Source organism: Symphalangus syndactylus, chromosome 2 (genome assembly GCF_028878055.3).
Source record: "Symphalangus syndactylus isolate Jambi chromosome 2, NHGRI_mSymSyn1-v2.1_pri, whole genome shotgun sequence".
Classification (NCBI taxonomy): domain Eukaryota; kingdom Metazoa; phylum Chordata; class Mammalia; order Primates; family Hylobatidae; genus Symphalangus; species Symphalangus syndactylus.
The window spans coordinates 105,445,104-105,458,981 of record NC_072424.2 but is presented as its reverse complement, the minus strand read 5'-3'; the positions used below and the strand labels follow the sequence as shown (position 1 = coordinate 105,458,981).

The 13,878-nt window shown below is 35.5% G+C and overlaps 1 protein-coding gene across 10 annotated transcripts in view; it reads left to right on the top strand.

The window, feature by feature from the left end:
- The window catches only part of THEMIS (thymocyte selection associated), a 211,154-nt gene extending 208,474 nt beyond the window's left edge, over nucleotides 1–2,680 (top strand). For all 10 annotated transcript variants that reach the window (XM_063621313.1, XM_055263667.2, XM_055263675.2 and 7 more), the window contains one exon: nucleotides 861–2,680. In XM_063621313.1, coding sequence (XP_063477383.1) covers nucleotides 861–892 — 32 coding nt within the window. In that variant the 3' untranslated portion in view covers nucleotides 893–2,680. The remainder of the gene's footprint in view (nucleotides 1–860) is intronic.
- Nucleotides 2,681–13,878: the final 11,198 nt, after the last annotated feature.

The following is a 13,878-nucleotide window of genomic DNA, read 5'->3' as shown; positions in this document are numbered from 1 at the left end:
AGACTTTCTCTCCAGGTCCTGGCAGCTAGCACTTAACTAACCTCTAGTACAATAGAGGCAGGGGAGGGTCAGAGAGATTTCTGGTTTTCTGTTCCTCTTGACCACTTGTAGTGCTTACTTTTAGGGCTTCTTTTAATTACCCATCCATCGCACTCCATAAAGCCATAGTAGAAAGGAATAAAGTGTCTTGCCTGGAGATAGGCACAATTCCTATTCGTAGCGTAGCTTGCTTTATGTGAGAGTCTGACGTGATGTTGTGTTAATGCCAGGACTGTGTATATGTTAACTAGGAGCTTTAGATAGTACAGCTGATGCTGGAGGCCTGTTGATTTTTCCTCAATTTAACAATTATTAGGTACCTTTTTCCTCCTCTGTAGTTCTTAGAACACCAATAGGCTTACATTCTATTCAGTAGGCATAGTGCCACAGCCAAAGACTGTTGAGTCTGGAAACAGACATTTTTAGACACAATCAGCTTCATCTTCTTACTAGCTATGTGACTGCTGGGCAGGTCTCAACTTCATTGAGGCCTCAGTTTTCTACCTTACATTACCCATATGATAGAGTTGTTATAAGGATGAACTGAAACACAAAGAAAAGCATTTCGTCCATGGAAAAATACTTTATACATGTAAGCTATTATCTCCTACCTCATACAAGTATCTACCTTGTTTCTGAAGAGTGAAGAGCTTACTTTCTTCTGTTTCTTTTTTTTTGTTGTTGGCTCTTTCTGCTTTGCTTCCAACCGTTTCTCAAAAACCATATGCATGTGAGTGTCAACAGTATTTGAAAGCAGGCAGTTTCCTTTCTGGTTATTTTCAATACTTATTTCTGATAAACCCTTCTTTTTTTATTTATAGAAACATTCAAAAATGAAAAACATCAAAAATAACAAGATGTGACAGAAGCCACTTAGGCAGCAAACATAAATGTTGCAGTGAAAAAAGAAGCTAGCCTTCTAGCTGAAAAACAAGTATTCCCCAATGGACTCCAGAAGAAACTTGACTCATCGCTGCAAAGGAGAGAACAACCTTAAAACTTTTAACAGATAAAACTTACAGAAACCTACGATATAGAATTCATATAGTCTATTATGTTGTGTCTAAATCTGTAGGTATTGTTTTGTTGTTCTTTAGGACATATTTATTTAACTTGTACATTTTTTCAGGTTCTTATTTCTACTACCAGCAACTAAGTAATTGAGAAATAATTCTGTATTTCAGTTTCTGAGTAAAACCAGTCTGAAATAGGATAAAAGCCCACCAAATACTTTCTTTTTTTTCCAGAATTTGTTTTGCCATATTTTAGTGCTATCATCATTCCTAAGAAGACTAACTTACAGAAAAATAATTATATCTGAGTGATTTAAAATGTCCAGGTTTCTTATCCAAATCCCTTGGAACTATGGAAAAGAGTCTGACTTCACATTCACAGTGTATTTACAAAATACACTGTGTCATAAATATGTTTGAATTCCAACAGTCAAAGCCATTGAGAGTCATAGGAATTTTCCGCAACCTTCTCTTCTATGACCCAACAACAAGTTCATGACTGAAATTTCACCAGATTTCTGAGACAATGCCTTAATATTCTATGTACTATATAGCAGATAATTCTTTAGATGAATGTTTCTTAGGATTGTAGGAAAATTATCTAGTTAATCATAATATTTGATGGAAAGAAAAAGACAATAAAATTGTAATGAGATATAATAAATTTGGCTGACAATAAACCAAAGTGATTCTTAATTAGTATACATTAGAATGATGCTCTTATAGTTGTATCATCTATCAAAATTACTTTAAGGGCTCTCACATTTTAATAATTTATCTCATTATGTATTAAGTATACAGGAACAACATTATTTTTCCTCTAACAAAATGAAGAGACAGGCTATCTGGTTAATGTTACATAGGAATTTGATAGTAACACTTGAACTTCATCCATAGATCATACTCTGTACAAAATCTGTTAGCTAACATCCTATCTCATAATTATTTTATGTTATGTGGAGAAATTTGTTGATTTTGTACCAAAGTGTTTCTGAAGACAATAAATTGTGAGTCAACTTTAGAACAAAAAAGTTACACTTAGAGTCTTTTCAATGTTTATATTCTGATTAAGCTTACTTTACCTTACATTTTTTCTAAGTAACAATGAATCTTGATTTCTAATGTGCTAAAAATTGCTTAGTGATTTGATTGTGGTAATATCATTTCTTATCTACAATGTCTAAAATTTTATGGGACAGTTTTTCTTTTATTTATTTTGCCTGTTTGTGCAGATAAGAACAGAAACTTTTCTAAGACCCACATTTGGTTATTGAAGGCCACAGCAAATCTTAACCTAACAGCCTTGGCAAACTGCACCGCAGGTGTTTTTAGAATCATATAATTTGTTATTTTTCAAATAGTAGTGAATAATTAATATTTTTGTTTGGAATTTGAGAACAATTAAATTTGTACTTTCAGTAAGTACCATTCTTTGATTAGAAAATTAAGAGAATGCATATCTTACTTTGGTTGTAAATCATCAAGGGCTTTCTGATAGAAATCATATATAACATTTCTAAATATAAGTCCTTTCACATACTGCATTTCCAGTTGTCATGATATTGAAAAGTGCTCACCTATTGGAGATTTGGGAAGGTTGAAAATAAACTTCCTAATTTTTATTTGTATGTGTTCTCTACCATGTTTAATTCTAGAATAACTATCTTCCTGTAATGATTAAGTTAAAATATTCTTTAATTAGAATTGAAATAAATTGTTCACTAAGGAGGGGGCCACTTGTGCTAAAAAAGCCATGAGGAGAGAGATTGTCCTCCCTGCCCTCTCCATCCCTTATGGACTTACAGTGCTGAGCTCAATCATAATGACCAAATTTCACAGCATGGCCAAGCTGCGTAGATAGGTGCCAAAACTACCAATTATTAATACTGGCCTCTTCCTAATTGAATCAGTCAAGCAGTTTTGGAAAAGGCTGTCAGAAAGGAGTGAGAAATGGAAAGAGGAAAATGTGATTGTTGAGATGGGCTAGCTCAACTCTTACATACAGGATTTTAATATAAAAACTGTTTAAGATTAGAGTCAACATGTAATGAGACTTTTAGGTGTTTAACCAATGATTCTTGGTTCAAGTTGCCTGTAAAAGGAAGATAACATGTAAAACGCTGGGGAGAGTCAGAATTAGGATCTAATTATAACCCCGGTAGGCTGGAATACTAAAAATGAAATCCAACAGAATAAAAATATTCTTTTAATTTTACCATGAAAATATTTCCACAATTGTGACATTTCTGACTGCTTCTACTTCTACTGCTGTGGTCCAAGCTTCAGTCATCTCTGTTGGATTATTGCAAAAACCCTGTAACAATTCTTCCTGTTCCTGCCCTTGCTACCTGTCAATCTATTCTGATTGTGAGAACCAGAATGATCTCATTAAAATATGTGCTATTATTACACACCACAGTCATGTCCTACCTCATTCAGAGTAAAAGCCAAAATTCCTAAAATGATCTAGAAAGGTGTGCACAATATATTCCCATTCTCTCTCTGGACTCTTCCTATTCGTTTTGCTCAGGTCATGGTGACCTTCCCATTTGATATGGTTTGGCTGTGTCCCCATCTAACTCTGGTCTTGAATTGTAGTTCCCATAATCCCCACGTGTCATGGGAGGGACCTGGTGGGAGGTAATTGAGTCATGGGGGCAGTTTCCCTCATGCTGTTCTCCTGATAGTGAGTGAGTTCTCATGAGATCTGACGGCTTTTATAACGGCTTTTTCCACTTTTGCTTGGCACTTCTTGGTGCCACCATGTGAAGAAGAACGTGTTTGCTTCCCCTTCTGCCATGATTATAAATTTCCTGAGGCCTCCCCAGACATGCTGAACTGTGAGTCAATTAAACGTATTTCCTTTACAAATTACCCAGTCTTGGGTATATCTTTATTAGCAGTGTGAGAATGGACTAATATATCATTATTCATCAACCGTGCCAGGCCTAGTCCTACCCTGAGGCCTTTGCATTTGCAGTTCTCCCTGCCTGGAACAATTTTGTTCTCCTCTCCGCACAGGTCCCTCCCTTACTTCCTTCAGGCTTTATCCACATATTACCTCTCAATGTGGCCTGCTCTGGCCACTCTATCTCAAACTGTAACCTCAACTCTTATTGGTCTTTCTATCTCCTTCCCTGCCTTAATTTTCTCCATAATAGTTTATTCTATCTAACAAGTTATGTCTTTTACATGTCTTGTTTCTTTTCTGTCTCCTTTACACTAGACTGTAAACCCCCTGAAGGCAGGATTTCTTATTGGTTTATGCACTACACCTAGACACTTAGAATAGTGTCTGGCATATATCTGGCACTCAATATATGTTTGCTGAATAACTGATTAAAGTTAGGAATATGAGAACTCAGGCCAGACTGCCCAGGTCTGAATACTGACTCCCTGTTTGCTGGGTTGCCTTGGATAAGTTTGTGAGCCTCCTTCTGCTTCAAATTCCCACATATATGTAAAATAGGGACTAAAATAGACTCTACATTGTAGAGTTGTTGTGATAATTTAATGAATGTACATATGTAAAGTGCTTGGAGCTTTGTCTGGCAAAAAATAAGTCCTCAATATATTTATGTGTTGTTATTTTATAATATATATATGTCCTAAATTAGATGTAAAATATTACATCAAGACTTTTTAGTTTTGGAGTCTTGCATCTTTTCTTCTTTGAGTTTTCTTTATTTCCCACGTCCACTCTTATGTGCCATGACAAATACTCACCTAGTCCTTGTTATCTTAGCTCAGGTTCCCTAGAAGCACAGGTTAAAGGGGAAGATACTCGTTCAGTGGTTTATTGGAGTGTTCTTAGGAGGAATCTGTATGGAAGTGGAAGAAGTGAGCAGGATAGGAGAAGGATCTAGATAAATACATGATTTCATAAGAACTCCAACCTAATCTTTCCAGCCTGATCCTAAGGGTACCCTGGAGCATGGATTATACTACTGTGCTGATCCCTCAGCTGAAACTTCGAAAATTTCTTCCAAATCCAAGAGGCCAGCAGGTTCCAAATTGTGTACCAAATGATAGGACAAATGAGTCCCATAGGTATATCCCACTGTTGCGTCTCCCTTGTGACAAATTGTGTCACTTGGTCTGAGATGATATTACACAGGATATCATGTTGGGAGAACAGAAATTCTGTGACCCCTCTGCGGCAGTGCTGGCTGAGGCACTGTGGAAAGGAAAAGTAAACTGATACCTGGAGTATATTTCAATTTCAGTTATGAGAAAGCATAGATTCTTCTTGGATGAAAGGGATTCAATGTAATAAAATTCTTACCAACTGACTAGGTTGTTTCTTCAACGGATGGTAACTTATCAGGGAGAGGGCCAAACACCATTGGTCCTTGTGACAGGCAAATTGAAGCTTCAACAGTACAGTAACTAGATCAGCCTTTGTGAGAAACAGTTCATGCTGTTCGCCCATGACTTACAGTAATATCTGCCATCATGGTTACTCCACTCATGAGTCCATTGTGCAAGTACTGGGGTGAATAAGGACAGAGACTACTTGATATTTACTTGAGTCAACCTGTCTAATTGATTTTATAGTACAGATGTCTTCTGATGAACACCAATTTGCTATATAAAATTTTCACACCTTTTCCCCATTTTCATAGGTGTAGTCATCCTCTTCTGCAGATATTTTTATCCATCATATTCAACTCTATCTGAATCCAAGTATTTAACTAACCAGCTAAGTCATTTGCTATTAAAGCCACTTGCCAAGGAGTTTATGTTTATCCTGATTGTGGGCCATTGTTCCCTTTACACACAAAGTGGACAACCAGATGCATGCAACTCTGTCCACTGGGAGGATTTCACTTCACCACTGTCTTTCAGACCCACTCCTAAGTGAGGCTCTAGTGCAACAGTAATCCATTTGGGCCTCTGCTAATACACCAAGTTGACCCATACATGAATGGATCCACTTCATTTTATTAGTTGTTTACAGAGAAACTCACCATGAGCTCTGGAAGTGCAAGCCAAATAAAAAGTGCAGGTACAACAACGGTGGGTGAGTGACTTGTGGGCCTCATCAGTCACTCATTGGCACAGCTCATTTGTATCATCTGGACCTGTTCCACCCCGGTCTTGTATGTGCTGCTTCTATCTTGCAAAGTGCTGCTGCTGGGCTTACTTGATCTTATGGATTCCTGTGTCTGATAGCAACCAGCTCAACAGGGCAGTTTCAATTATATGATTATACAATGTTCTATTGTCATATATCAGTCTCCTACTTGGTAAAGTAGCATGGTGACAGCAGCTTTTCAAATGTTGTATAGTTCTATGATAAAACGTCATGGCCATGTTCCAAGGATTGCACAGTAATTCTCCTATTGGAGCTTGCCAGAGATTTTATACACTATCTTTGTCTATTAGATACCCATCAGCTATATATCTAGATACCCATAGTACCACAGATCTTTCAAGTAACATGGCAGAGGCGCAAGTCTGCTGTAACCACAGACTTGACCTCCTATATCAGCCCTCCTTCCTCTGGGCCCCATACAAAACTGTCAGTCATTTGTGTTACCTCATACATGATTCAGAGCAGTACACTCAATTGTGGCATATGCGCCTATCCAACCCCAAAAGCCGTACTAAATGCTGTCTTAGTGGAAAGAGGTATAAAGGACATGCCATGGTCTAAATGTCGGTGTCTTCCAAAATTCATATGTTGGAAACCAATACCCAATGTGATAATATTAAAAGATGGGCCTTTTAAGAAGTAATTAAGTCATGATGGCTCTACTCTCAGGAACAGGATTGGTTCTCTTACAAAAGAGAGAGTTTTTGTAAGGGAGTGTCCTTGCTCCCTCCTGCCATGTAAGGATGCAGCAAAAGGTGCCATCTTTGAAACAAAGCAAGCCCTGACCAGACCTCAAATCTTCTGGTACCTTGATCTTAGACTTCTTAGCCTCCATAACGGTGAGCAATAAATTTCTATTCTTTATAAATTACCCAGTCTAAGGTATTTTGTTACAGCAGCCCAGAACCAATAAAGATAGTGCAATAACCTGTTCTTTGTCTGAGGAGATATCCTAGCTTCCTTAGCTCACTGGAATCTTAAAATTTTTATCCATATGGCCACATCTTGTATTTTTGCAAGGTTTGGTTTATTATTTATTCTGTTATTAATGTGCCAAAGTGTTAATGAAGAATGGGAGCTAGATACATACCCTTTTAGGTGACTATCAAGCTACTTAAGCTATGGGTCCCTAGTCCCTGTGGTTTGTGCTTGCTGATGTGACCCTCATTCAACATATTCTTGTCATTTCTTGAGAACAGTGCAATGACTGGGTACATAGGAAGCTGCAGCTTGGTGTCTGAGCCCTCCAGGATTTTCTTGCCCCACATAGTACTTGCTATCTGCTTCATACCCTTATTAAAGCTAAGTAAACTTAGTGTTTGGTGTACTTATTGTTTCTTGTATCTTTGATTGACGATGTGAAATTAAAACTCATTCTAAAGGTCTTGTTTTTGCAACATTACAAAATAAAGTGCCAGAAATGATGAATATGGTTTGACTGTGTCCCTACCCAAATCTCATCTTGAATTCCCACGTGTTATGTGTGTTCAATCATGGGGGCAGGTCTTTCCCATGCTGTTCTTGTGAGTGAATAAGCCTCACAAGATCTGATGGTTTTAAAAAGTGGAGTTTCCCTGCACAAGCTCTCTTCTCTTGTCGGCCACCATGTGAGATGTGCCTTTCACCTTCTGCCATGATTGTGAAGCCCCCTCAGCCACATGGAACTGTAAATCCAATAAACCAGTTTCTTTTGTAACTTGCCCAGTCTCGGGTATGTCTTTATCAGCAGAGTGAAAATGGACTAATACAATGATGAATATGATAGCTAAAAAGAAAAAAACAAATCCAGGTTAGACACAACAGAAGAGAAATTTGCTGAGATGGTAGACCTTAATTAATTACCCAGAATGCAGCAAGAAAAGACAAGACAGTGGAAAAGAGGTGTTAAAAAAACACTGAGAAGAGTTTAAGAAGGCAGAATATTTACTTAATTAGAGTAAGAGCACGAGAAATTCAGAGAGTGATGCAAGGCAGAAGTGAAGTAATATTCAAAGAGATGGTGTCGGAGACCTTTCCAGGAATAACAAATAATACAAAATTTCAGATTTAGGAAATACAGCAGCATATTTCAAGAAGAATAAAGAAGTAATTTCATTACAACTCATAGTGAAATTTCAGAAGGAGGATACAAAATAGGACTGGGACATCAATTGGACAGTTGACTTTTCTAAGCCTAATACAACAGCTGGAAGATGGGGTGCCAAGGGAAAAGGCTCTGCAGTGAGAACTGTTAATCCAGTTAAAAGATTTTCAAAAATAAGAATAAAATACTTCTTATAGATAAACAAAAACAGAGGGGCTTACAGTCAATTAAATTCTTGGTAAAAGGATATCCAAAGGGCATACTCTAAGAAAGAAAATAAGTCCAGCAAAAAAAAAATCTGAGAATCAAGAATGAGTAGGATATTAAAAAATAATTACAGACTGGAAGATATTTACAATATATATGTCTAATAAAAAATGGTATCCAGAATGTATAAAAGGCTGCTTCAAATCATTAAGTAAAATGCAGACAAGCTAATTTTAAGAAAGGGTAAAGAACTTAAGCAGGCACTTCATAAAAGAGGATATTCAAAAGGATAATGAACATAAAAATCTGCTCAAAATCACAGCAATCTTTAGGCAAATGCAAATTAAAACTACAGCAAGATATATCATTATAAACCTACCAGATGGCTAAAAGTTTTTTTCAAAAAATGAGCATGTTTTGAAGAAACTATGGAGCAGCCAGGACTCTCACGTATTACTGGTGGGAGTTCAAATTGATAAATCTATTTGGAAAACTGTTTGGCACTGTCTCCTAAAGCTAAACATACACCTACCCTATGACCCAGAATGTCTATTTGTGTAAATCCAACAAAACTAAATGTAAACTAATTTAGCTACCAATAAGACATGCACAATGATGTTCCTAATAACTTTATTCAAAGTAGTTTCAAACTGGAAACAACCCATACCCAGGAGTAGTGGAATAGGCAAACACATTGTAGTGTAACCGTGCAATGGAAACTGATGTAGCAATGAAAAAGGATAAAGTACACAAAAATGCAAGAGCATGGATGTTTTTTAAAAACCAGAATCATAAAAATTAGACACAAAATAGTATTTACTGTATGAATCATCAAAATTAGACACAAAATAATATTTACCATATGATTCATCAAAATTAGACACAAAATAGTATTTACTATATGATTCTGGTTATATAAATATTAAGAAAAGGCAACAGTGCTCTATGGTAATAGAAAGAAGTATGATGTTTGCATTTGGTTTGGTTATGACTGGCTGGGTAGGCACAAAAGAGGTCTCTGGGGTGATGCGAATGTTCCATATATTAATCTGTGTTACGGTTATATCAAAATATACATAGGTTTTAATTAATGAAGGTTTGCACTGTAGAATTATGCACTTCACTGCCTTTGTGTAATAAAGCAACAGAACGGTAAGCACAAGTTTGAAAATAGTACTTACCCTGGGGTAAAGGTTGAGGAGAGATTAGGGATGAGAGCCTAAGGGACTTAAAGTGTATTGACAATGTTATATTTCTGATTGTATATGTAGTATATGTTTTGTACATATAAATATTTTATATATACAAAAATAAATGGAGGAAAAATGACATAAGGGAAACATTGCTATTCGATCTGGCCAACAAAGAATACAGATATTCAGCAAACCTCCCATAAAATACATATTAGAATCCCCTGTGTGCCGTTTATTTCATCAAATGTAATGTTGTTAGGCACATACTTTAGCTCTGCTATCTTGCTAGAATGCATTTTTTCCATTGGGATGATCTCATAAATATTTTCTTATATTTATCTCACATGCTAATAAAAGATAAGAAGTACATTTTCTTCAGCATGTTCCTTAAAATGTCCCAAATCGTTTTGTTAAAAATAAATGTTTTCTACATTGTATGTCAAGTTCTTATCTTTTGCAGTATTCAAAGTAAAATCTGAACTCTTTAGTCCGTGTTACCGAAGTACTTGAGGTACTTAATGCATATGATATTTATACTTTTTTAGACATAACCCTGACATTTAATTTTTTTTTTTTTTTTGCTTTTGTGCATTCTGAGGAAATCTCAAGCTGGGCTGAATATTTCCAATTCATGGAAAGGTACATGAAGAGCTCTTATTTCTAAATTAGAGATTAGTAGCGAAATACTAGCAAAAATATTTATTTATAGTGCTCATAGGCTAATTAGACTAAATAGCACACTATTAGAGGAAGACTACTTTAATGTTTTCCTTCTCCCATTACATGAAAATAATTAACTTTGTCTAAATAATTCTCATTTAGAATAGGTTTTCATTTTTATTATGATTGAAACTTGAGTCATAAATATGTATGTAAATATTAAATACAAGTTCTTCATCAGAAATGTGATTTGCAAATATTTTTACTTGATCAGTGGTTTATCTTTTCATTTTCTTAAAATAGTCTGTTAAAACAGTTCTTAATTTTAATGGAATTTGATTTATAATTTTATTTTATGGATCATGTTTGTGTGTCATATTTAAAAAAATATTTGCCTAACACAAGTCATGAAGAGTTTCTATTGTATTTTCTTCTAAAATTTTTAGATTTTACATTTAGGTATGTGATCTGTTTGAGTTAATATTTATATATGGTATGAGGAGGCATGGTTGTAAAGATGCCTTTTTTCTTCTTCCTTCCTGCATTTATTTTTTCCTTCCTTTTTCCCCCAAATAGATATTTAAGCTTTCCATCACTATTCATTAAACAGACTTCTTTTTTCTATTGAATGGCTTTTGCAAGTTGATTGACATCCAATTAATCATGTACAGTTCGGTTTATTTCTGCTATCTCTGTTCTATCAATCTCTTTTCTAGCAATATGGTGGCACTTTTTAGACTAAAGAAGAGTGAAGAGAGTGGGGAATGTTTAGTGGAAGAACGTCCTGTGAAATTCAGGAGCCACATCATCTAGTATGTACAATGTACTTTTCACCCTAGCTTTTAATTATTTACTTTTGTCAAAAACTTTCAATGAAGTGTATTGAAATATTACATCTGAGATGTTACTTAATTAAATAATGTATGGAAGAAAAGCAGCCTACACTTGGTGAGAAGTTATACAAACATAGACATCACACACAGCCAAAAAAGATGGTTATGACACTACAAAATGTGACCAGTAGAAGACCTGAAGTAGTAGACAGATTTACTGTGATGAGAAATAAATTAGATAAATTTGTGGATCTCATAGGCACTTTTTAGGACACCCCCTCCTCCCAAAGACTTGGGGAGGGAGACCTTGAAAGAGACTAGATTTCCTATTGATCCTGTGAGAAGAGAAGTCTCTTTTTTACTGGATTATAATAAGGAAGGAATAACCTAGAAATATGAAGAGAGTGGAGATACTAGGTTTGTACCAAACTTTGGCCTTTAAAAAAAAATGTATCAGCTGCAAAACTTAAGGCTGTGGAATTTCTAGACTCTAGAATTATCTCCTTAAATTTTAATTAATTCTCCAGATAAAAGTGAAAAATTAACAACAGTATAGCAACTAGTCAAAATACTTTTAAAATTATCTGGCGTGATTTTTTTTAAGCCATACAGTTTAGGAACTCACAAAATGAAGAAATACTTTTCCAAATTAATAACTTAGTAGAGAAATTTCTTTCTATTTTCTGGGCCTGGGTGGGGAGTTCTACCCATTAGGAATTTTGTTGTATCTTTTCAGTCAGTATGTAGTATATAGCTTCTAGGAAATATGTCAAACCACACCCACAACAGCAGAATAGGCCCTGTATGATTGTTTCATCTGAGTGAATGTGCTGTTGCTTGTTCATTGTCAATTGAATTAAGGATAGACATTATAACAGGAGGAGAAAACTCACAGATTTTTTTCAGCCAGAAAGAGTAACCTTCCTTATAGACTTCTGTAATATACTACAATTTTAATATGGCCTCTGAGACAATGGATATTAACGAAAGAGGGCATATTCTCCTATTGTCCTTACATTCTTCCTAAAAGACAGCAAACCTGGCCTTGACCTCACAGCTGTATGGACCAACATTCTTATCTTGTCCATAATGTAGTTCAAAGATTATATGCACTAATGTTATAAAAGTCTGGTGAGTCAGGTGGTGTACTCTATTTTCCATATCAAGATTAAAAGTTTTCAAAACCTAAACATTGTTAAAAAATCATCTGAACACTATTTTAAAAGGTTTTGCCTATTCACAATAGGTTGTCAAAGACTATCATTAAAAATTTCATAAGATCAAGTTATCAATAACAACCATAAATGATTCAATTAAGTTGAATGGCAATTTTTAATTTTTCTCAGAAGTTTATAATTATCTCACAAAATCTACGTAATTACCAATTATGAAAGCAAAATCATTAATTGGCAAGTTGTATAGAGCAACATTAATTGAAATTGTAAAAGGTCAGATAATAGCATTCTACCAAACATGCATAAGCCCAGGATACTAAACATGGAGGAATAACTTGATTTTGACAAAATTAGTTTTAAATCTACTGTTTCTTGATAACTTATAAGTTATCAAATATATAGTAGAAGGGATATTGATAATTTTTAAGGAGAAACATTAATACAGGAAAGGGGCTCTAGAAGTGGCAGTGCTAATCAGATATGCAGTAAAAGCCTCAAAGAAAATGAACATTTCAATAAAATCCTGAGGAAGTGATCACACTAGTCATATGAACATCTGGAGAGAGAGTACCAAGGCATTGAGATTAACAAGTGCAAAAGACTTGAAGTCAAAACATACATGACATGTTCAGTGGGACCAAGGGGTTCTTGAATTGGAGAATAGCTAGGGAAAAAAGTAAGAAAAGTAAAGAAAACCAGAAAATAGAGAGCTTTGGAGGTAACATTAAGGAATTTAGCTTTTCATTGAATGAGACGGGAGTCACTGGAGGGTTTTGAGAAAGTGATGATTTCTTATTTTCCTAGAACTGTTATGGCTATTGCTTGAGGGTACAATATATGTGAGGAAGAGCAGAAGCAGTAGTATCAGTGAGGGGGCTAATGCAACAATCCTCCAGAGATGACAGTTGCTGGAATCCAGGTGGTAAGAATGAGAATCAAATTTTGTACGTATTTTGGAAAGATAGAGCTATTAGAATTTGTCGAAGGCATCGATATAGTTGTGGGAAATAGAGAGGAGTCAAGGATGACCTGAAGATTTTTGGCCCATTCAAATGGAGTTACCATTGACTATAATAAGGAATAGTGCAGGAAGTGCTGATTTGGGAATGATTCTCAGAGGCTCAGTTTTGGACACATTAATTTTTGTATGCCTTTTAGCCCTCACACAATTTCATATATGAGTCGGGAGAGGGGTCTAGGCTGTAGAAACAAATTTTATAGTAGTATACGTATACATGTACATGTATGTGTGTGTGTGTGCATGTGTTATCATATATTTTGAGTTGAACTGTGCCTGTCCAAAATCCTATATTGAAGCCTTGACACCCAGTGCCTCAGAATGTGACTGTATTTGGGATAGGTGTAATTAAGGTAAAAAGGGTAAGATGGGCACAATCCAGTAGATTGGTGTCTTTATAAGAGGAGGAAATTTGGACATTAGACATACACATGCACAGAGGAAAGACTATGTAAAGACAGAGAGAAAGCTATCTACAATCTATGGAGGGCAGTCTAAAAAAATAAAAAATAAAAACCAAAACAAAACAAATCACAAAACTCTGCTGACACTGTGATCT